The sequence below is a fragment of the Plasmodium malariae genome, assembly GCF_900090045.1.
Source record: "Plasmodium malariae genome assembly, chromosome: 13".
Taxonomy (NCBI): domain Eukaryota; phylum Apicomplexa; class Aconoidasida; order Haemosporida; family Plasmodiidae; genus Plasmodium; species Plasmodium malariae.
This window is the reverse complement of record NC_041787.1, coordinates 2,244,374-2,268,972: the sequence shown is the minus strand read 5'-3', so window position 1 is coordinate 2,268,972 and position 24,599 is coordinate 2,244,374. Positions and strand designations below refer to the sequence as shown.

At 25.6% G+C, this 24,599-nt stretch overlaps 6 protein-coding genes across 6 annotated transcripts; 3 read left to right on the top strand and 3 right to left on the bottom strand.

Moving 5' to 3' along the window:
• Positions 1-529: 529 nt before the first annotated feature.
• Positions 530-1,045, top strand: SOAP (secreted ookinete adhesive protein, putative; the record flags this gene model as incomplete). Its single annotated transcript, XM_029007547.1, has 1 exon — positions 530-1,045. The coding sequence occupies one exon, from the start codon at positions 530-532 to the stop codon at positions 1,043-1,045; it is 516 nt and encodes a 171-aa protein (XP_028863925.1).
• Positions 1,046-2,805: 1,760 nt separating this feature from the next.
• Positions 2,806-3,354, top strand: PmUG01_13053900 (mitochondrial ribosomal protein L16 precursor, putative; the record flags this gene model as incomplete). The annotated part of the gene is made up of 1 exon (XM_029007546.1): positions 2,806-3,354. One exon carries the CDS (start codon positions 2,806-2,808, stop codon positions 3,352-3,354), a length of 549 nt encoding a protein of 182 aa, XP_028863924.1.
• A 1,508-nt stretch (positions 3,355-4,862) lies between these two features.
• RRP5 (rRNA biogenesis protein RRP5, putative) lies at positions 4,863-6,289 on the top strand (the record flags this gene model as incomplete). The annotated part of the gene is given in 2 exon segments (XM_029007545.1): positions 4,863-5,246; positions 5,261-6,289. The coding sequence occupies 2 exon segments, from the start codon at positions 4,863-4,865 to the stop codon at positions 6,287-6,289; spliced, it is 1,413 nt and encodes a 470-aa protein (XP_028863923.1).
• Positions 6,290-6,655: 366 nt separating this feature from the next.
• On the bottom strand, positions 6,656-13,821 carry PmUG01_13053700 (adenylyl cyclase alpha, putative; the record flags this gene model as incomplete). Its single annotated transcript, XM_029007543.1, has 22 exons — positions 6,656-6,919; positions 7,110-7,181; positions 7,263-7,328; positions 7,516-7,602; positions 7,888-8,142; positions 8,313-8,585; positions 8,843-8,994; positions 9,250-9,326; positions 9,729-9,815; positions 9,918-10,009; positions 10,114-10,238; positions 10,669-10,762; positions 10,911-11,054; positions 11,197-11,254; positions 11,412-11,470; positions 11,660-11,758; positions 11,893-11,934; positions 12,123-12,273; positions 12,591-12,790; positions 12,986-13,093; positions 13,245-13,301; positions 13,705-13,821. The coding sequence occupies 22 exons, from the start codon at positions 13,819-13,821 to the stop codon at positions 6,656-6,658; spliced, it is 2,679 nt and encodes an 892-aa protein (XP_028863922.1).
• Positions 13,822-15,092: 1,271 nt separating this feature from the next.
• PmUG01_13053600 (conserved Plasmodium protein, unknown function) lies at positions 15,093-16,073 on the bottom strand (the record flags this gene model as incomplete). Its single annotated transcript, XM_029007542.1, has 1 exon — positions 15,093-16,073. One exon carries the CDS (start codon positions 16,071-16,073, stop codon positions 15,093-15,095), a length of 981 nt encoding a protein of 326 aa, XP_028863921.1.
• A 3,466-nt stretch (positions 16,074-19,539) lies between these two features.
• PmUG01_13053500 (conserved Plasmodium protein, unknown function) lies at positions 19,540-22,248 on the bottom strand (the record flags this gene model as incomplete). The annotated part of the gene is made up of 1 exon (XM_029007541.1): positions 19,540-22,248. The coding sequence occupies one exon, from the start codon at positions 22,246-22,248 to the stop codon at positions 19,540-19,542; it is 2,709 nt and encodes a 902-aa protein (XP_028863920.1).
• Between the last annotated feature and the right edge of the window lie 2,351 nt (positions 22,249-24,599).

The following is a 24,599-nucleotide window of genomic DNA, read 5'->3' as shown; positions in this document are numbered from 1 at the left end:
AGTAGTTCGTAAAAGGCACATTTTATCCCTATATATATTTCTTTCTTAATTTTTCATTTTCGGCATTTTCAAAAGGATGCATAAAATATTCAACATTTAAAAAATAATAGGTTATTTTTATTTAAATCACAAAAAAAAAAAAAAAAAAAAAATAGCTTATTAAAAAAAAAAATATAGCTATTTATATAGAGAGGAAAAAAAAAAAGTAGCTTTTTTTTTGAATGGAAAGATTAAGTAATTTATATCCTTTGATTACCAGATTTCTCTATGTTAAATTTAATTTTCCATTTTATTTTAATTATTAATATTAATTTTCATTTTTTTTTAAATTATTCTACTCTTTTTTTAGTTTACTTTTTTTTGTTTTTATTACATTAGTTTAACAAAATTGGAGCTTTATATATAAATATTATTTTTTTTTCGTTTCTAAATTAACTTTTTTTAATTTTACCTATTTTTTTTTTTGTTTTCATCACAGCGTTATTGTACCATATATTATACTTTCACATGTACATACATATTAACAAAGATGAAAAAAATTCTAATTGTGTTTATTCCTTTACTTTTCGCACTAATATGCGCTCATGAGGAAAGGAAATTTTCCTTAAAAAGATCAGTAACCAATGCTCATAATAACAATAATAATAATAGCGTAAGAAATTATTCAGCTGTTGATATATTTTCACCAAAAACAACGCAAAAAGAATGTATCAAATGTTTACCTGAGAATTTTTGTGAATGTGAGTGCAGTTGTAAAAACAAAACGGGGTTTTCAATGAAATATAGACATGCAAGTATTGGATCTAAACTTACAAAGTCTGATATGAATACACAGAAAAAATCTTCCCCTTCAAGACAACAAAATTCCGACTCATCTAATGTAAATGCTCAACAAGGTACTGGTTCACAAGCAAAACACCAAACAGACATCAAGCCTCAAAATAGAACAACAGACTCAAATAACGTAATAACAGAATGTTTCTCCTCTTGTAAAAGTGTTACAGGTGTTCAAACAGAAGAATGTAGTTGTTCCTGTTACTGTTAATATAAAATGTATAATGAAAACTTGGAATCATAAAAAAGTTCAAAAAATGAAAATTTCTAGAATTGCCTATTTATGTGAAAAATACATTATTCCCATAAGAAATTACCTGTATATCACTGTTTTAACATTAAAATTTTTATTTTTTTGTCTCATTTGTTCTTTTTTTTTTTTTATTTATTAGTTTATGTATTTTATCTGTTTTATTTCAACTTCCTCAAGTCTTCAACCTTTCAATTTTATTTTTTTTAATTTTATTTTTTTTTATTTTATTTTTTTTATTTTATTTTTTTTTATTTCATTTTGTTGCTTATATTTTTTTGTTCTCATTTAACGCCTTTTGGTTAATACAAACCATTTTATAAATTATTGCAAAGGATTTTTTTCTAAAAAAAAAGTTATTGAACTTTTTTACCATAACACATTACAATAATATTTCACACAGCAATATTATCATAAAAAGGAAAATCATAAATAATTTAATATTAGTAAATAGTCTTCCTTATGGGACATAAATACATAGCTTAAGGGAAAAAAAAAAAAAAAAATATATATATATATATATATATATTTGTTAAGTAGTATTGTATATATATAATGATTTTTTTTTGTATTTAAACTTCATACCTTCTGGTAAAAGTAGTTAATCAGATATGCTAAAAAAAAAAAGTGTTTATACCACAATAAATATCATCATTTTTAATGAATAGTGTGTACGAACATTTTACAGAAAAACAGTAGGTACATTGCTCGCTGGGTCAGCTTTTAAGAAAGAATTATTTTATATTTGCCTTTTTCATCGCGTAAATAAGTTGTTAATTACACATATGAACAAAAACAGTTAATAAAGCATCACTTATATATATATATATATATATATATAGCATTTTTATGCTATACGATGGTTGAAAAATCGGACATGAGTATTAATACTATGTTCATCAAAAGATACAAGTAAATATGTGCAGTACTTCAAAACAAAAAAAAAAAAAAAAAAAAAAAAAAAGAGTATATTCCTAATATGAAGACTTTAAAAAGTTATATAATAAAAAATTACATTAAAATCAGTAAGTTATTTTAAAGGAAAAATAACATAAATATTACATTAAAAATTAAAACACACAAAAATATAAAAAGCTGTATGTGTTTATTTTTGAATTTTTATACATCTTTTGAGGACTAGTGTGTTCAAAAATAAGGTACACTTTTTCCCCTTGCTGTATTATTCAGTTGCATATAAATTATTAATACTGAGGATGTGAGAATTAAAAAGAATTAAAAAATTAACAGAGAAAATAGTGAAATCCTTAAAATGTGAAAATTATGATAATTATGAAAATTTATGGGTAAAATGCAACACATTGTTTTTATTAATAATTTTAAAAAATGGAAATATGTATAACTGTAAAATATTAAATTGTTTTGATAAAGCAATTATACATAAAATGAAGTATATGCTGTTTTACTCCTAACTATGCAGTGTGCAAAGTAACGTACAGTATTTTTATTTTTACTTTTGATGATGAGCAAAAAATATAAGCACATAAGAATTAGAGAAACTGTAAGGTATCACAGAATATATGTATGTATATTATGTATATTTATTTTTATATGTATGTTGTTACATGTATATTCAGATAGAACAAAAATAGTGTGGACGTTTTATTTTCCATAACAAAGTAGCCAAAAAGGAAAAAATCCTTTTATTATTGTAAGAGGAGCAGAATATGTGTATTTTATTCAAATCCAACAAATAAGAAATAATGCCACCAATAATTTATAAAAGTCCGCTACCCGTTCGATTAAAAGCCCCTAAGGGTAGAATAACTCCTCTTAGTGCCCCCGATATACATGTTGGAAAATCACTTGTAGCTGCTTGCCCAAAGAGAATAAGAGGAGAAAAATTAGCAGAAATGAAACAAATTATACGTAAATATTTAGGAAAGAAAAAAGAATATTTTGTAGATGTTCATGCAACCTATAGTGTAACTAAAAAACCAGATGGAACAAAAATGGGACAGGGAAAGGGGCTCATTGATTATTTTGTTGCAAGAGTACCAGCAGGAAAAACCATTTTTCATATTCCTACAACTAGTCCATTTAATGCTCTAGGATTTGATGATCCTATTTATAAAGTTTTAAAAAAAGCAGCAGCCAAAGTAGCTATCCCATGTGTATTTAGAACACAAAATAATTTATTTCGAGTTCACAATATAAAATATATTTCTCAAAAAAAAATACTTAAAGATCAATTAATACAGTTTAATCAATATAGGTCAAAGTTATTTACAAAAGACGACAATAATACGTAAAATAATTTTTTTTTTTTTTTTTTTTTTTGAAGGGCGCCATAAAATGGAAAAAAATGTTACCAAATATATAAGTAAAAAACAAAAAAAACAAAAAAAACAAAAAAAAAAGTTTCTGTTCACCTTTGATAAAAACAACCTTTAATATTATAAGATAAAACATTTACCGATTCTTTATATATACATTTTAGTGGGATAATTTTTGTAAGTAGGGCTATGACAACACATTTGTGACAGTTCTGAATAAGTTCATTTTATTCCCCTTTTTTTGTAGTACATATATATTAATCAATTTTGTAAAAGGAAAATTTTATAATAAACAATATAGTAATTTCTACCTTTTCATTTTTACAAATGACTTCAATTTTTTAAAATTAAGCATGTTTTTGTGTTCAAATTGGTATCGTCTGCACAAACATAAGCATATGTATACCCATATATATATATATACATGACCAACCTCGCATGGACATTGTTTTAGCCGTTCCCTACTTTTATGAATAAAAAAATTCTTACATACGATTATATGATTATTCTCCCTATGATTTGTATCAAAAAATCTCAGAAATAAAATATATGTACAATACATTATGCAAACGTTTCATAAAAAAAAGTAATATAGTGGGCCCGATTATAAAGTGAAAATGATATGGTAAAAGTGCCCCTTAACTTTGCTAAATGTATATTTATTTCACGTGAAGGGAGGCTATGTTTTTTCTTTTTTTTAACAAAAAATACAAAAGAAAAAATGTACATATATATACATATATATATATATATATATATATATATGTATATAGTACACGTATATGCAGCCATATTCTGCGGTTGATTATGTCCCCCAATATAAGTGATCCAAAAAATTAGAGAACAAAAGTGAAGCAAAAATTGAGAAAAACTATTAATTTTTAATGATATACATTTTATAAATACAAAAATAAAACAAAGGAAAATTTTCATTATTTCTTATATTTAATATTTTAATATACAAAATTACGATTTACCTTGTAAGTGTTTTTTCTTTTTCTTTTCCCTTTTTTTTTCGAAATTGAATCCGCTTACGCGAACTTTAAATGTAGGTGTCCTCCCTGCTGTATCTTACGTTTACTAAACTTTTCATTTTATTTTCTACTTTATCCTTAATTATTTGTTTTTTTTTTTTTTTCATCAATTTGTAAAGTAGGCTATGTATATATATATATTTATTTATTTATTGCCTAATTTAACATAAAAATTAATTTTTTCTGAGATCATTTTTGTATTTGCGCCTTACCATAAAATGACAAGTTTCTTCGTACAAATTTTACAATAAGCTTTAGTATAATTAAAAAGAAGGAAGCGTATGCAAACATGTAATAAAAGCATATATATACATATATATATATACGTACATATGTATTTGCATATGGATTTGTACATGTACTTGTATATGTACATGCATACGTCCATACATAAGTATACCTCTAATTACAAGAAAACAACTAGCGGAAGGGCAAATTCGATCAAACGAAATGAGCCAAACAGAACTCAGTAAAGGTAATGAAGAAAAAACGATAAATAAGCGCAAGAAAGAGGAGGAAAATGGTACAGAAGCTACTAATTCCCAAAATAGAGAATTAAAAAGGAAAAGGAAAAAAATTGAAGGAAAACCCAGAACAAAAGAACTGAATAAGACGAACCATTTAAGCATATATGCCGAAATAAAGAAGACTCAAAAGGAAAAAAACGAAAAGAAAAAAAAACAAAGAAATATAAAAGAAAAAAAAAGTAATAAAAGTATACAAAACAAAATTAAAAAATCAAAAGAACTGGGAGAAAGTGAAGAAGAAAGGGAAGGAGAAAGTGGTTGTGAGGTACTTGACAAAAAGGCCCAAAAATCCAAGCTTCAAAAGGAAAAGAAAAAAAAAAAAAAAACATTAAAACAAAAAATAGCAAAATAAATGGCACTATTAATGACAATTGTAAAAGTAACTATGATAGCAACTACGATAGCAATACAGACGACAAAAATGATAGTGACGTAAGTAACCACACAAGGAAAAAATCTAAGAAGAACAAGAAAAATAGCAATATAAACAATCTCAACAGTGAGCAGGTCAGCCCGTTTGACTACGAAAGGTTACTAGTATCGGAAAAAAACAAAAGCGCGATTTGGATAAGTTACATTGTTTATTATTTAGAAAAAGGAAATATAGATAATGCAAGAGAAGTAGCAGAGAGAGCATTGAAAACAATAGATATACACGAAGTAGACGAAAAATTAAATATTTATTTATGTTATTTAAATATGGAATGTGTTTATGGGGATAGGTTAAATGAGATATTTAAAAGAGCTTTACTATGTAATAATGAAAAATCTATATATTTACACACAATTAATATTTTAAAAATTAATAAAAAGTTAATTGAATTAAAAGAATTATGTGAAGAGGCAATTAAAAAGTTTAAATATTCCAAAAAAATATGGTCTACGTATTTAGAAATTTTGCATAGTACATATAAAGACGAAGAATATGCTCATTCAATATTACTAAAATCTTTATATTCTTTACCAAAAAAAAAGCATTTAAATATGATTATAAATGCAGCTCGTTTTGAATATAAGTATTCTAATAAAGAAAGAGGAAAAGCATATTTTGAAAAATTAATTCAAGAATATCCTAAAAGGTCAGATGTCTGGTTTACTTATCTTGATATTCATATTAACTCATTAACAAAAAATGAAAAAAAAGAAAAACTCAAACTAAATATGAATGAGCTACAATTTATTAGAAACATATTTGAACGATTTATTTCAATTAAATTTAAAACAAGAGTTATGAAAATGATATTTACCAAATGGTTACTATTTGAAAAAAATCAAGGTAGTGTTAAAAGCCAAAAGTTAGTTCAAGAAAAGGCCTACAACTACGTGGAAAGCTTAAACTCCACTAGTTGAGGCCTAAGAATTTGTCTTCTTGCATATGTTTCCTGGCTTCTTTCCACGAAGTTTCTCTTGTTTTGTCTGTGTTCTGCATCTTGCTTTTTGCATAATTCTTTTTTGTTTTTTCGTGTGTATGACAACCTCGTTTTTATGTTGAACCCTTTTTTATGTTCATCTTATTTTCCTTTCATTTCGTACAATGTTGGTTTAACACACTTACCCTTACCCTTACCCCCCTTTTCGAACGCTCTTATATATATTATATACATATATGTTCCACTTTTGAAACTAATAATTTCACACCACGAATTGGTGGAATACGCATTTTCCAAAAATTTTTAAAAGAAAAAAAAAAAAAAGAAAAAAAAAAGTACAAAAGTATTACGATTTTTGTAAAAATTTTCTATACCCGCACCAGTCATAGGGTGCACTAAAATTTGACGTGCTCATAAAGCTCAACAACTGGTGCACAATATTGTCGTCCATGGTAAAACTCTTTTTTAAATGTTCCAGTATGTTTTTGGATTCATTCCAGTTTCCACTCAAATATAAGTCTAACGATTTTTCAAATAAATTTGAATATTCATCGGGGAACTTTACCTTAATTAACTGTATATCACTACTTTGTTCATATTCTTTATATAACTACAAAAATGTACGAGCATTCATAAAAATGAAAAAAAAAAAAAAAATAAAATAAAATACGTTTACAGTACGTGCATATTCTACGTGTTGTACGAATGTGGGATTATGTAAAAATGATGAGCTTTTATTTTATTTTATTTTATTTCATTTTATTTCATTTTTTTTCCCTTATTTTTCCTGCATTACTTACATTGTAATTAAGATTTGACACTTCCTTTTTTCTTTTTCGTCTCTCTGTTTTTTTTTTTATATCTTCTAACACCTGGAACAATTCAAGTAAAATGAATTTTGGACTAATTTTTGAAAAAGTACAAAAGGCGGCATTTCTGCAAAATCATGATACCTTTATCATTTTTATGTCCATATCTGAGGTTAAATCAAAGGCGTCTAACTTATTTTTCTTTTGAAGCTGAAACAATACGTTGTTAGTTTTCTGTGGCATGTCGAGAATATTTTTCGGCGTACTTGCTAATTTAGCACTTACCCAAACATGAGCATATATGTACATGCTTATATATTTATATGTATGTATATATGTATATACATTTGCCCACTTATATGTTTATACAAACGTACAATATTTGCTTTATTTTAACCTTGTTTAGGTGCAAATCAAAGGTATATAAATTTATGGGGTTCCTGCACCCCTTCAGCTGTACCTTGTCTATTTTCCTAAGTGACTTCTTTTTTTGAAGAAAAGGAAAATAAAAAAAATATTCTTAAATGTGAATACAACTCTTTTATTTCTTTTTTCCTTTTACGATTTTCATTTTTCTATTTTTTATGATTGATTTTCTTTATATTTTTTTTCTTTTTTTTTTGTATGAACATACTACAAAATAGCTGCATTTCACAATATAGTCAACGCATTACTGGCAAGCAGCACATAACAGACAAATAGCGTAGACAAAAAAATTTGTTCGTAACACTTGTAAATTTTTCAAAAAAAAAAAAGAATTCATACTAACCTTAAAATTATCAGACAGGTTATCATAAAAATCTCCTGATATAACAATATTATTTTTGTATATTTTGGAAATATCTTGTAATCTACTAGCTATATTCACATTTTCAGACAAGTAGGATAAATCAATTTTATAACTACTTCCTATTGCTCCTTCAATGGCCCATCCAAAATGTAGGCCGAAACTTAACTCTATCCCATTTTTATGAATTAAGTCGTCTATTTTCTCGTTTTTCAGAAATAAATATATCTTTTCCGACTTGTTGGAAAAATGGGCAAAGGGAAGGAAGTGCACATGTGTGGATATATACTTGCATGTGGGCATATATACATGTGCGTATGGATATATACACATGTATGTACTTATGTTCGCAAGTGTGGGGTTATATGATCCCCTCCTGAATGAGCTACTAATTTTGAAGCCCTTACCTGCTGCAGCTTTATTAACGTCTGTACTGTTGACAAAAAAGCTAAGTCACAAATTCTGTTTATATTTTCTTTTTCTGATAAATCTTCATAATTCTTATTTTGTGTTGTAGAATATTTTGACTCTAAAAAATTCCTTTTTTTATTTGAAAAATCTTCTTTTTTATATTTCCAAACAAGTAAAAACGCGTCTCCTATATTTTTATTTATTGATCCTCCATAGAAGTCACAACATTCGTGAATTATCTTAGCGACGAGGTTTATGAATATCATTATCTGCAACAAGTATGGGTACATAAAGTAAGCCCATGTTCATGTACACATGCATACATGTACATATGCACATATATATGTATGTAATACCAACACAGTGCTGAAGTAACATACAAATGCACACATTATGTCACACAAATGCAAAACGTTGTACAAAATAATACTTCATATGAGTATTCCAAAAGAGCACTTCAAATGAGTAGTTTAAAAAAAAAAAAAAAAAAAAAATATAGTCTCATAAACGAAAAAACTATGCAAACCTTCTCCTTTAATATTTCTGTTATTTCAGTGAAGTTCCTTATATCACAAAAGGAAAAAACGGAATAAACCACTTCTCCATTTATTAATAAATTTACCCTTTCCTGCTCATTGATATTTTTGGAAATTATTTTTGCTCCTGCCTCTCCGAAACCTAAGGAATAGTATTTAAAAGGGAAAAAGTAAATGACCCCATTACTATAACAATACACACACGTACATGAAGAAATGAATGTTTAAATATATATATATATATATATATATATATATATATATATATATATATATATATATATGCACGTTTTTCCCACTCCATAATGGTGTTAGATATAAAAGGACACAGTTACCCAGCACGATTTTTCTAACTTTCAAAAAAAATTATGAAAAATGGAAAGTAAAACATTAGTACCTAACAGCATTAACGTTCCTAGCTTCATTAAATTTTCTTCCATCTTTAGTATTTCATAATTCTCATTTATACTTTTTCTGTATTTCAAAATAAAAGACGAGAGTTAAGCAATGCGTTTCTACATGTGTACATATACATGCATACATACGTATATACATATACCCATACATACGTATATACATATACCCATACATACGTATATACATATACCCATACATACGTATATACATATACCCATACATACGTATATACACACATGCGCATATAGGTGCACTCCCAAATGACATCCTTTAGAACCATCCTTTCTCTCCATTATTCTCTTATAACACTTCACATAAAAATAACTCAAACACTAATATTTCTCTTTGCTTACATTCAACATATCAGCACGTAACATGCAAAATGTAACAAGGAAATATTTTCTTTACATGAATTAAATAACATGTATGGGTAAAAACTAAGACATGCATTTAGTGTACCTTTTTAATTTTGAGTTTCTTAGTATGTTGTCTAATTCATGGTTTAACAGTTCTTCTTGCATTTCCAAGGCCAATGTAGGATTGGACCTACATATAGCACATATATATATATAAGTATATGTGTATCCGTATACAAATACTAATACGAACACAGATCTGATATCTCCTTCAAGTTTGTGTTTTTCTTACTTCATAAGCTTTAGCTTTTTTAGTATGCCTTCGATTGGGAACAATAACACATTAAGCTCGGACGTAAAATAAAAGAGCACAATAAAAGAAAACTGAAAAATTCAAAAAAACGTAGAAAAAAAATATATCACATTATAAAGGTCCTCATTCGTTTCGTTTCATTTAATTTAATAATACCACAACTTTTGAGCTATACCAGTATAACAAGTATTTTAAAAAACGCTGAATTTTTTATCTCCTTTTTTATAATTTTTTTTATGTTTATATAAAAAGTAAAATCTTTAATTTTGTAGACTTTCACTTCGTAAAATCTCAGTTCGTCTTTTTAAAAAATAAAATGAATATGAACATTCGATATATATATGTGAAGAAAAAAAAAAAAAAAATTATATTATACAATTCTTGCTTTTTCGTGTTTTCATTTTTGTTCCTTTTTTATTCTTTTAATTTTTTGTCCCTTTATTATTTTATACTTCCATTACATTGTAATTCCATTACTTTATACTTTTATTACTTTATACTTCTATTACTTTATACTTCTATTACTTTATACTTCTATTACTTTATACTTCTACATTTAGTACTTCTATTACTTTATACTTCTATCATTTAGTACTTCTATTACTTTATACTTCTATTACTTTATACTACTATCATTTAGTACTTCTAATATTTTATACTTCTAATATTTTATACTTCTGATATTTTATACTTCTGATATTTTCTCCTTTTTTTTTTTTTTTATTTGTACTCAATTCTTTAATCGTATCATTTAAGACAATCTCCTCCTCATCTTTTTTGGTTCCATTGGGTATGTTCATGTTTATAAATTTCATCAATTCGCTCTGAAGGCAGTTCACATGGTTTAATAGTGTTAATAACGTTAATTGGGTTTGTTGGCTTAGTTGTGACAGTTGGTTCAGCTGTATCAACTACTTAATTATTTTTTTATCGTAGCGCGATTGTTAATATAAGATCCTTTTTTCTTATTACGTAAGGCAAATGTGTAAAGTCCCATAAGGTTTGTTTACCGCCTTCTCTTAAATTAATTTCTTTCTTGTTAATAAAATTTTGTAGTTTTCTTTTAGATTTTAAACTAATTAAATATTCCGCATCGTTTTTGTCTTTCTGAATTGTCTAAAAGGGGCGTATTTTCACGGTATATATTTGTACCTTAAGCTTGTGCACATCTGTATGTGCATACTTACATACATACATGTATAAATATATATATATACATATTCACATCCTTAATCTTTATCTTTATTTTTTAACGTACGCTGTAATAATATATGGCTTTCAAGAACTCGGATTCGTAATAGTCTTCAAACGAAATTCTAGAAGAGGTATTAACGTATAAAAAAGGGACCAACGTATATGTGTAAAATTGGGTACACATAAATACATGTTCATATATATATATATATATATATATATATATATATATATATAATGTTACTACTTCTAGTATATATGAATTTCTTTTCTGTTAACAAGTCTAAGTTGTAGATAAAGTAATCCATTGAGCCCATCTGCCATTTCGAAATTGACACCTGTAATAAGGAAAAATCATGGGTAAAAAATGTTTTACCGAGGGGAGAAGGGCATGTATAGATAAGTACATATATATATATGCATACGAACATATATATATACATATATATGTTTATATGTACGTACATGTGTATATATGTATTGGGGTGTACACGTATACACATCTATATACACAAGTATATTATTACCGCTTCAATAAATAGATAAGATAACATAACAAGAAATAAAGACATAAAATATCTTTTTATTAATGCCAAGTGCATTTTATTTGTAAATTTTAGGCTCTCCTGAAACGTTTGAAAGGTGAGCACATATACATATACTTGTGTATATACATATATACACGCATACATATGTACATATGCTTGCTTGAAACGTCTAATAATTTTGCATAGTTATATGAATATATACGCATTTTGACCTTCAGATTTGTTCTATTCTGCATGCTCTCTACTTTTTCAAACTTGAGAAAAATAAAAATAAAAAGTGCAAAATTATGTACACATCTGAATTTATGTGTTTAAGTATATATGCATGTATACATGTATTCACGTGCTTATTTAAGCATATATACTTATGTCAATATACAATTTACATCTTTACAAAAATACATATATGTAAATTTTTGTCATTATAAAAAGGATTTATAACATTCCATTCATTCCTGTGCTTATATTTCTCCTTAGTATGCTTTCTTATAAATGTAATAATCAAACGATAAACTTTTGTAACGCGCAAAGCTTTAAATAATTGCAGTAAGTGAAATATTCCCTCATTGTCTATTTTTTTTAACCCGTACAAACTGAGTAACCCCAGAAAAAGAAGTAAATTAGTGAAAAAGAGAAAACAAGTACGTGAATACGTACATGTGTATATACATACATACATACATATTTATATATAAATGTACGTATATGCATATACATATTTATATATATATGTACGTATATGCATATACATATTTATATATATATATACGTACACGTATACATATATACGCATTTGTCGACTATGAAGTGCTTCAAATGAATGAATTATTAGAATAAAAAAAGACTACAACTAAAAATTAAGTACTTTTTTCGCTAATTTTTTTTTTTTTTTTTTTTTTTAGTCGCTTACCTTTTTATAGAAGAGCAAAGCACATCTAATAGGTATTTCTCAAAAGTAAACAAATCGAATAATAACAAAATTAAAGATACAACATCGAAAAAGATGAAGTAGAATGTATAAGATTCCTCTACTAAAAAATTAATAATTATTTCAACGCAGCAACATAGAATGAGAAGCGTGATAAGAAAATCCGATAACACATCATATTTCTAAAAAGAAATTTATATATATGCATATACGTATGTATGGGCACATGCACGTACATATATATATATACATATACTTTCTCATGTGCACTAGCTTTATATATAGTTGAGACGACAACATACAACAAAATAAAATGGTAACACTACATGCGCACAATTCAGACTACACATTACACACTTCACCTTTTTCATTCTAACTTTGTCAAGGAGGACGTATAAAATATCTTTACTAAATATAACAAAAAACAAATATAGAAGGTTGAAAAACTTAAAGAATTTCTTTGTTAAGGATCTAATATATATATTCTACATTTAAAAAGAAAAAAAAAAAAAAAGGTCAGGAAAAAAAGGTAAAGATAAAAATAGGAAAAAACAAAAATGTATTATGGGTCTCATTATGTAAAAGTTTATTTTATTGTAGTAACACATAACTCTTTATTTTTTTTTTTCTTTTTACATTATATTTTAAAATGTTCAAATCCTTTTTCTGTATTTTTCCTTCATATATGGTTTCCTACAAAAAGGAAGTTTTAACCGTTTTTGAGAATTTTTATATTAAGGGAGAAAAAAAAGAAAAAAAAAAGACTCAATTTCTTCTGTAAAAAGGTCAACCGTTATACTTATATACTTACGTACATACGTACATACGTACATATATATATATATATATATAAATACTCTATTTTTTAAAAATATTTCCATCAGCACGTCTCCTTGAAATAGGCTAATATATATATATATGCACATATGCATGTACATATATATGTATATATGGACGTATGTTTGTACGTATACAGATTATGAACTGAAATGGCTATGCACCATTATCCTAAATTTTATTTATCTATAAATACTATTTTTTTTTCATCATTATAAGACAAAAATTTTCTTCCTTTTTTTATTTGCTTAATGTTTACATTTTCAGATGTAAAGGAGTACAACACTTTTTCTTTAGATCTACATTTCAAAAAAAACCTCTTTAATTTTTCATTTGGAATTATATCCCTAGCGTATATCTGTGTTAAGTCTGGCATCGTAAAAAAAATTTAGTCCTAGGGAAGCATTCTCGTGGGCTTAAATTACAAACAATGTTTGTTTTTTCAAGTTGGCTATAAAAATTTATATCCTCTTATGCTCGTGCGTTCATATGTACATGTTTTCATACGTTTGCATTCTTATAAAACCTGTTTTGTTTTTCCAAATTGGTCAACACTCTTTTTCATTGCACAATTCAGCGAAAAAGAACATGCGGTGTGCATTTCATTATTTTTTTATCTTTTTTTTTTTTTTTTTTTTCTCTCCTTTATTTCCTTCCTTTTTATAATTGCCAAATATTATAAAATGTATAGTTTCAAAATATTAATTAGCATATTTGTTATGATATAAAAAGGAAAATTTTAAAATCTGTAAACACAAATATAGAAGGTTTACTGCTCATACAAATATAATGTAAAGGTACCATTAATTATTATAGATAAATATTACAAAAAAAAAAAAAAAAAAAAAAAGTGTAATGCAAAAATTTAAAAAGACAAATCAATGAAATCTCATTTTACCTTAGGCACTTTTCGCTCATGCAGAGGGACCAAAATAAAACAAAATTGCATACATACGTATATATATATATATGTGTATATATATTTATTTATATATATGTGTGTATACACGCTGACCCAGACAGAAGCGCTTAACGAAGCAGTGAAATATGCACATACTGAAACAGGGGAAATAAAAAAAAAATCATAAAATATAGCCCAGCTTTTTTTAAAAAAAGGAATAACCTCTTCAACATTATTTGCTAAGAAAACATACCCTAAAATATTCAATACAGGGTTTTAATTTTCGTATGAACTGGGCTTCATTTTTGCAGTTCTGTTATTTTTATTTTGTTTTACTTTATTTTGCTTCATTTTGTTATTTTTGATACTTTTTGCTTCATTCTCCTTTATTTTATTTTGTTGTTATGTATAATTTCCGGCTCAATGTATGTATTTGCGCACCTTGTCAAATAAATCATAAAAAATTTTATTATGCACTAAAGAAAAAAAACTTAATATGATATGTGTTATTAATTTTATTAAATATTAAGCAAGGGATTCATGTGTATTTGCATCTGTACATGTACGTTTATATATATACATACGTAGGCACATACGTACATACATACGTACACACACAAGTACACACACAAGTATACACACACTCACACATATGCGCATGCTTATGCATTCGTTTTCTGCATTAACTGAGTGTCCTGATATCTGTGCCCCGATTGGCTATTATCGTAAGTACTATACCAAGTGCATTACACGTTAAAATAAAAAGTAACGTTTCCCTTTTTTCCAACTGCACAAGGTTGTACGGTAAATTCCGACAAGTCTAATTCACATGATAAATTAAAAGCCTTTTTAAAATCCCCAAAGGTTAGGTGTAATGAGATCGAGTCTTCAGTCTCTTCAACATGTTTCAAGTTAAAATTAATATATGAGTATTCAGATAAACAATTTACAACACTAGGTAAAATTTTTTCAGTAACTATATCTAGTTTAGGTAATTTTATTAAAAATAATTTATTTCGAAGGACATTATAAATACAGTTAACAGATCTAGAATTTTTATAATAAAAACCTGTTGTTGGACTTATATTTAAATTACCCTTTGAAAAATCACACATATGTATATTATCCTCCATTGCTACAGAATATTCCTCACTAATTTCTCTTTTTAAATCTATCTTAACTTCTCCTTCTAATAACTCAGAAACCTGCCTTGGTTTTATACTACAAATAAATAAAATATCAGAAGCGTCTTTATCAATAGTTAGATGATACTCACTAACTGTTTTATCACGATGTGTTATATCTTTTACTTGATATTTTAATTTTTGAGAATAGGTAGCAATATCAGCGTTATTTATAAAATAGCCTTTTACAGGGCAATATACTTTCGAATTGTTAAAACATTTTACTTCATATTCCTTATTTGCTAATATTCTTATCTCCTCCCCATGGTGCGGTTTTAGTTCACAATATATTTTCGTCTTTTGCTTAGGCATGAAATTTAGTTTTTCCGTAAAGTCGCAAGTGCATACATTCCTTCTGATTTCATTGTTTTCACTGCTTTGACTACTTTGATTACTTTGGCCGCTTTGGCTTCTTCCACTACTTTCATCGATGTTAGCCTTTTTTTCAGTGCCAACAACAATGTTATGCTCGCTTACCCCTTTAATCCCTTTTCCATCCATTAAAAGAAAAAAAAAAACAACAGTTGTCAGTCCCTTTTTCATTTTTACTTTTTTATTTTATTCTACTTTATGTTAATTTATATTATTTTAATTTATATTATTTTAATTTATATTATTTTAATTTATTTTATTTAACTTTATTTTACTTTATTTTACTCTATTTTTTTTTCTTTGTAACGTAAAATTATTACTATATTTTTTTATGCACTGTATGTTTATATAAGCCTAAAAAGTAGTACACTTATGAGATTATACATGAAAAAAGACATTTTTCTGCTTCTTTTTTTCCTCTTATTTCTTCGTTTTTCTTCAAATTTTCTCGTTTTTCTTTGTTTTCCTTTTTTTTCTTCTTCTTTTTTTTTTTTTTTTTTTTCTTTAATATATCTTTAGTTGTTAAAACAAAAGTCTAACATATTTTTACATCATTATATTACTTATTTTTGTAAAAAAGGTAGAACAATGTTACACATTCAATCACTTACCAAAAACAACAAAAATTAATAATTTTTTTTTTTTTTCTCTCAAATTTTACGTGCATGCAACAGAACTATTACAAAGTTGGAACTAGATGGCAACACTAAAGAGATATGAACTGAAACACAACAGGCAACTAGGTACATAAATAGATATATATTATATATACGTTTATATATATGTGTATATATTTATTTAATTATTTGTATAGGTTAAATATAAATGAAAAATGTAACAACATATAGAAGGGTAATCAATCACAGTAAAAAAAAAAAAAAAATTGTTCTTTCACCCAAACATATAATTATATTGAAAAGTACTTGACATCTTACCATTAAGCCTTAGGGCAATGTTTTTTTTTTTTTTTTTTTAGCTGATTATTTTTATTCATTTTATAGCTACACATTTTTTTCAAAAATTTTAAGTTTAAATGTGTGTATCTGTATTAACATGTTTATACATGTACCTCTATATATATTAACCTTTTAACAAGTAAATATATATCCACATATAAATATAAGTATATATTCATGTACTCATTAACACGTTTATTCACTTATATGTTTTTATACGTCCATTTATTCAACTTTACATACCTTTACCAACTCTCCAAAAAAAACAGCCCAACAATGTTCATTCTCTTAAGGCCAAGGAAATTATGAGAGATTAAAAAAAACAAAAAGAAAAAAAAAAAAATAGTTGCAACAATTGAACATCGAAAGCCTTTATCCATTTATTTGTTCATTTGTTCGTTTGTTCATTTGTTCATTTGTTCATTTGTTCGTTTGTTTATTTGTTCATTTGTTTGATTATTTATTTTTTTTATCTCTTTTATTATCTTTTACTTTTCATTTTTTCTTTTGTTTTTTTTTTCTTATAATTTTATTAAAAATTCAGCACTTAAAGAAGGGATGAAAAAAAGAGAAAAACTCTAGTCTTAAAAAGTACAGAGAGAAAGAACACAATTCAATTTTCCTTCCCGAAATTTGTGAAACAAAGAAATATAAAAAAAAAGAAAAAATGAAGAAAAAAAGAACAAAATTGGAAGAAAAAAGGGGAAAATTTGTAACACCAATTAAAACTTGCGCATGCCATAGGGAATGTACACATTTATGTACTCTTACAATTGTGTTAACCAAAAATTTATGGCAGGCCCTTAAAAAAATGTAAGCGTAATATATATATTTATATATATATATACGTATACATGGTATAACATATTCTGTACAACTGCCTTCACAACATTTTTTTAATACTACCTTTTGAGAAACAACATCCAATACTTTTAAACAAATAAGTTTTATGAAAACACAGTTGAGTTACATTCCTTTATGTAAAATTACTGAAAAAAATGTATTTATATATTATATGTTTGTTTCTCCTAATTTCAATATTAACGTAAATACAATTTGTTCTGTTTATTTGTTCAATTTTTTCTTCTCAATTTTTAAAGGAAAACACGTATAAAAATTTACAGTTTTATAAATATTTTATATTTACCATTTAAAAAAAAAAAAAAAAGGAAATAAGAACATTTCGGAAATGTATTTAAATAAATGGGTACGTATAAAACTGAGTAAAATGAAACAAAGGGGAATAAACTGTTTGCTTCAAAAAAGCAATGTTTATGTATTATTAATATGCATATACGGATAAAAAAGGGGGGGAAAAAAGAGAATGAAGCATTTGTTGGTATAAATTTCTTAGCTATATTTAGTACCTATGTTGCATTAATGGTTACATGAATTTCAAGATATGAGAAATGAATGAGCCTAATGGTACGTTTATTTTACTATTTAAAAAAAAAAAAAAAAAACACACACACACACACACACACACACACATAAAACAGACAAAACGCTCAAAACACCTACAGAAGGATACAAAAAGTAAAGAAGTAATACTTCAAACATTTGCAACACAGCAGTTTATAAGAACCTAGCAACTGGTATAACCTCTTAAACAGTATATTAACATGTTTGTCGTTAAACAGTTTTACTGAAATTTTTAACAAAAGTAATTGCATAATTATATTCGTTTATACAATTAAAAAGAATTAACAAGGGGTTGATATATTTATTTTATGTAGTTTGTTATTACGTATCCAACTTACATCAAACACGCAAGCTGTAACAAAAATTTTTACCAGTTATGCGCACATTTTTTTGTACTACAAAAGGGCATATTATGCGGAAAAAACAAAAATATATACATTTGTATGTATATATATATACATACATACATGCATACATACATACATACATAAATACATACATACATAAATACATACGTACATATGTACCTATATGTAAATGCCCATATATTAGCCGATTGGACGAGATATTAAAACAATGCCCAATTAACGCATTCAAAGAAATACGTTTCAATATTAGGACGTGATAAAATTAGTTTAAACAGTAAGATATAAATAATAATAAAAAAAAAAAGAAAAAAAAAAAAAAAAAAAAAAAAAAAAAAAAAAAAAAAAAAAAAAAGAAAAAAAAAAAGTACAATGAATAAAGCAACACATAAAACGTCATAATAAATCATTGTACGTGTTGCGTGTGTACAGTATATACATTAACGAATTTAAAAAAAAAAAAAAAATTCTGCTTAATTACATTCTTCAACCACCTAATAATAACAATCAGCAGAATTGTCATTCCTACTTTTATATATGTGGAAAAATGTTGGCGCGATTAAACGTTATAATGTTCAAACGCAAAATTTGGTATGAAAAAAAAAAAAAAATAACAAAAACAAAAATATTAATTCTCCGCAAATGTACGCATATATTTATATATAAATATATATATACATAATGCATAGATTATTAATTCCTTTGAAAAGGTTTGAAAAAAAAAGTTAACAAGAAAAAAGTGAATTCCCATTGGAACGCTTCAAATATGATTTGGTAGCTCTTTTCTGACGTTCCTTTTTGGCTCCAAAAAAATGGAAAATATTTTTTCGTTAAATTTTTCATTTTTTCTTCACTGTGTATTTTTCTCCTCTTCCCGTTTACCGAGTGCTCCACCTACAACGCATCAATTTTGTATATGAGCTTCGATGGGATAGCTTCTCTGTTCTCGTTTATAAAATTTTTCCATCTTGTCATGGTAAGGAAGTATTTCTTAATAAAGCTCTCAACAGCATTACAATATGGGGGCAACTTATCTTTAAACAAGTCTTCTCTTAAATGTTCAACGGAATTTTCAACTTGTTTACTCAAGTTAACTCTATTCATAAATAACTTTTGCAAATTTTTGATAATATCTCCTTCAAGATCAATTAATTTAACATATATTTTTTTTATATTATTTCTCGAATCTTCTCTATAATTTATAAGATTTAAAATTTCATTTCGTTTTATGATATAATTTCCTTTTAAATTTTTTCGGTTATCTTTAATAATATTAATTATAATATCTACAGATCTATATATAACTGAAAAAAACCTTTTCATATCATTTTCATTATTTAAAGAATCAAATGTGTTAATAACACCTTCATATAAAAACTTAAAATAGGGAGCTGCTAAGGTATTTTTATTAATAGCTTCAGTAACTATATTATATTTTGAATATCCAGCTTCTTGAGGGAAAACAATATTTTTATTTCCTTTATAAGCATCCATAAGTTTATTAGTATTATTATCTTTAAAACTTTTAGAAATATTTTTTACATATTTTTTCCAAACATTTCTAATTTTGTTCAATTCTTCTAATAAATTATCAGCATAAATTATGTTACTAATTATTCGAAGAATATTCTCTATTTCGGATTGTAAATTACCTGATGCAATATAAAAAGAATTCATCATAATTTTCAATTTTGTAATATTTTCTTTATATACATGTCCATACTTCTCCAAATTGTTTTTTATATTTTGTAAATTTTTTGGTGAATGCATTAAATTTGCTAATTCCATTTTTAACATCTTTATTTTCTCCTCTGCACTATTAAAACCCCCTTCTATTCTATTTAAGTTAACGTTAGAATTTGAACTGATATTCTTGTTTTGATTTTTGAAATGTTTTATCATTCCAGTTAGAACTGAAATAATACGTAAAAGTCTCTCAACACCATCAATTAATATTTTTGTGCCTCGGTAATTTTCTACAGAATTCCATTGTTTCATATACCCAAATTCATATGCATTATATCTCTGATTATACAGAAATTTATTTACCTCTATATATAAATTTTCATATGTCATTAATAAATTGAAGCTTTCATTGATAACCATATGTTTTAGCTTCTCCACTAAACTTAACGTGTTCTTTAAAACCTCTATAATGTCATCCCTCTCTGTGTGTGCAAGTGCATTTTTATCTCTTATCCAGTATGAATGCCTCTCTAACAACAAAAGCGTTCTTTCAAAAATCATGTTATTGTTTTTCCAACTACTGTTCGTACTTGTGCTAATATCACCGTTCCTGTTCTTTTCGTCTGAACTGCTACTACTGCCACCATTACTACTGCCACCATTACTACTGCTACCATTACTACTGTTACCATTACTACTGCTGCTACTATTAATATTATTCTGACCCTCTTCAATCATTTTCACATAATCGCGATATTCCCCTCTAATACTCTCTATATTTAAAAAGTCCTTATTTTTATATATTGGCAATTTGGGGATTATTTGTTCAATATCCAAACGGGTAATCTCATTTGACAGTTCAATTAATTCTCTCTCTAACATAGTCAATTTTTTTTGAAGTTCATCTCTTGTACTCGAAATCTTCATTCTCAAGCTGAACATCAATTTTGATGTCACCTCTTCCAATAGGTTTAACATATCTGCAGTTATGTCGACATTGTTCGAACCAATACTTGCCGTCGTGTTAGCAGTTGTTCCAGTAGTACTGTTCAAGGTATCGTTCGAAGTTTCGTTCGTTGAGGAAACATCGGTACTACTGATAGATTTAATGTGCGTTAAATCCATCTTCTTCCTATTCTTGTACTTCAAAATGTTCACATCTATGTCATGCTTGTATTCATTTAAACGATAATTAACATTATATAGTGCAACAACTTTGTTTCTCAACTTTGGCAGAATACTTTTTAGAGTTGCCACCTTGGAAAGAACATCATCTTTAATATCGTTAAAATGAACACCTTCATTACTACCATTACTGGTAGTGCTGGATGTACTAGTAACACCTTCATTATTGATGTCCTCATCCTTGGTCGGCTTCGTGCTACTTAAGGAATAATTGACCTCACTAAAAACTAAAGAGTATGTTTTTTTCAAATTTTCAATATTGGTACATTCTTCAGAAAACTTATTTTCAAGATTACGATATTTCTCTCCTACATCAAATGCTGTACTTGAAAAATCATCAAAAAATTTCCTAACAATTTTTTCATGTTTCGTAAATAATACACTTAAAAATTTAAGTAAATCATTTTTAATAAGTAATTCTTTTTTTCCTATGGTGGATGGATATTCCCTTACTAGCAACTTTTCCAAAGTTTTTATTACATAATTTTCGCATTTTCTAATATCACTTATATAATATTTTAAATGTTCTTCTGTAATATATTTTTCAATAGTACCACGTACATTTTTATCACTGAATATATTTATAAATTCTTTACTTAAGTTTAGTTCTTTTAATGTACTCAAATATACATCGTCAGCAGTACTATCACAATATACGCTTACCAGATTCTTGTTGTATAAACAACATAAAATAAGTGAAACTATAAAAATAAGTAGTCGTGATATTTTCATTGACACTTATAATATTCGAAAAAAGGAATCATTCGGAATTTAAAAAAAAAAAATATATATACTACATCTCACCTTTTGTTATACGTGGTGGATCACATATATATATATATATATATATATATTAAAATCTTTTACCAGTATATGCCTCTTTTATGAAAATGTAACATCTATGTCTAAGCACAATATTTATATACATACACTTGCATACATATACACACACACATATATATATATATATATACATATACATACGAAGATATGAATATGTTTTTTTTCGAATATTCAAAATTTTCAATATATTTTATCTAAAATGGAAAAAAAATAATTCCATATTTTTGATTTCTTAAAATCATTTCAATAGCTCCCCGTGGTTTTTATTTAGAAAAACAGACTTAATTACTCTTAATGATGTTTATTCCCTCTAAATAATTTAAAATCCTCTTAATATTTTAAACTGCCTATTTTACTACTATAACGTCTTTCTTTTCTTTTGCCTTTTTTCTTTTTTTTCTACGTACTAAATATTTCTTTGACCTCAGTTCTTAAAATACAGAATCAATGTCATATACTATTCCGTATTAACAAGTACAATACGTATACGTATATATACACACTCAAAACTACTTTATTCTTGAAAAAATAACAGAAGATGTATGCAATTACCTATATATAAATATATAAATACAATAATGAGAAAACATAAAACGGATGATATTGGCTTAAAAATTTAAACTATAAATTACATAACTCTGCGATGGAATTACGATATTCCGTTACCTATTTTAAAAAACAAAATGTTTACATTCATTAAAATAAAATAATGATGTATAAAAACAACAAAAAATTAATTACAACAGTTATAACTGAAAAAATGACACACTACATATCACCTTATAAGTGTATAAATATATATATATATATATATATATTTATATATATATTTATATATATATATATTTATATATATATATATACATATATGCGCATACACGTGCGACTTATATAAACGTAATATTCTTAAAGTTAAGAGCCTCTTTAAATGGAGGTGTTAAAAAATATATTAAAAAATATTATCTTCTTAAAATATGTGAATATAAATATATAAATCCTCTTTATTGTTAATTCTTTAATAGAGCGGGAAAAAAAAAATTATTTTAACTATAAAGTGAAAAATAAATTTTTTTTTTTTTTTTTTAATTTTAAATAAAAAAACAATTTATTCCGTAAAAATTTGTATTTTTTAATTTTTCAAAAGTAGAAAAATATTTTTATAAAATCATAATAAGAAAACCCCCCAAAATACATATGTACTTATTATATACCTTTGATAATAACTTATATTTCCTTTTTTCGTAATATTTTTTTTTAAATTTTACTTTAGGTAATACTATGTTTACACATATAATAATATATATATATATATATATTTAAAATTATAAAAGGGGGGAATATAAAAATTATAAGTTACTTAAGTGTACAATTAAAGTTGGTGAATGTAAAAGAATTAATAAATTATTTAATACTAAAAAGAAGCGCACTATAATTTATTATTCATTTTGTTAAAAGAGAAAAAAAAAAAAAGCCCTGAAACTATACAAAATAAGAGCATAATATATTTCCTAATGTTATATCTTATATCTGGTGGAAAAATGTTTTTCTGTTACTTTTATAGTTTATTTAATATTTTAAATTGCAATTTTTTCAAGTTTGTACATATAGGAATATATATATAAGCAAAAAAAGCTGAACTGAAGAAAAAACTTATGCAAAGTCGTCAAAATTCAACTTTACCCCATATTATGGTTTTACAAAAATGACCATAAAAAAATATTTGGGGCAGTTTTAACCTTTTAAGTTTACCTTTGTACTACTTATATATACTTAATATGATGTCATGTTTTCCTTGTTTATTTTAATATGATATTATAAATTTGACTAAGATAATATCATATATCGTATATACACACGCGTATAATAAATAAATGTATATATAATATATGCACCAAACAATAATTCAGTGATTTGCATGCACTTTCTTTTATCGTTGAGCATGCATCAATATATTATTATTTAATACCATATTTTTTATGTTTATTTTGTTATTATAATTCTTGTTTTGTACTTTAATTTAAAAATAGAAAAATAAAATAATTAAAACATATATTGTAGTTTTTTTTTTTTTAGGTAAAAAAAAATAAATATAAAAATACTTTAAGATTTTATTTATTTTATTTTATATAAATAAACAATATTCTTGGTAAAAATATGTTTTTTATGTATATATTATATATTTATATATATTTTATATATATAGTAAATACTTTTATATAATAATATATACATATATACTT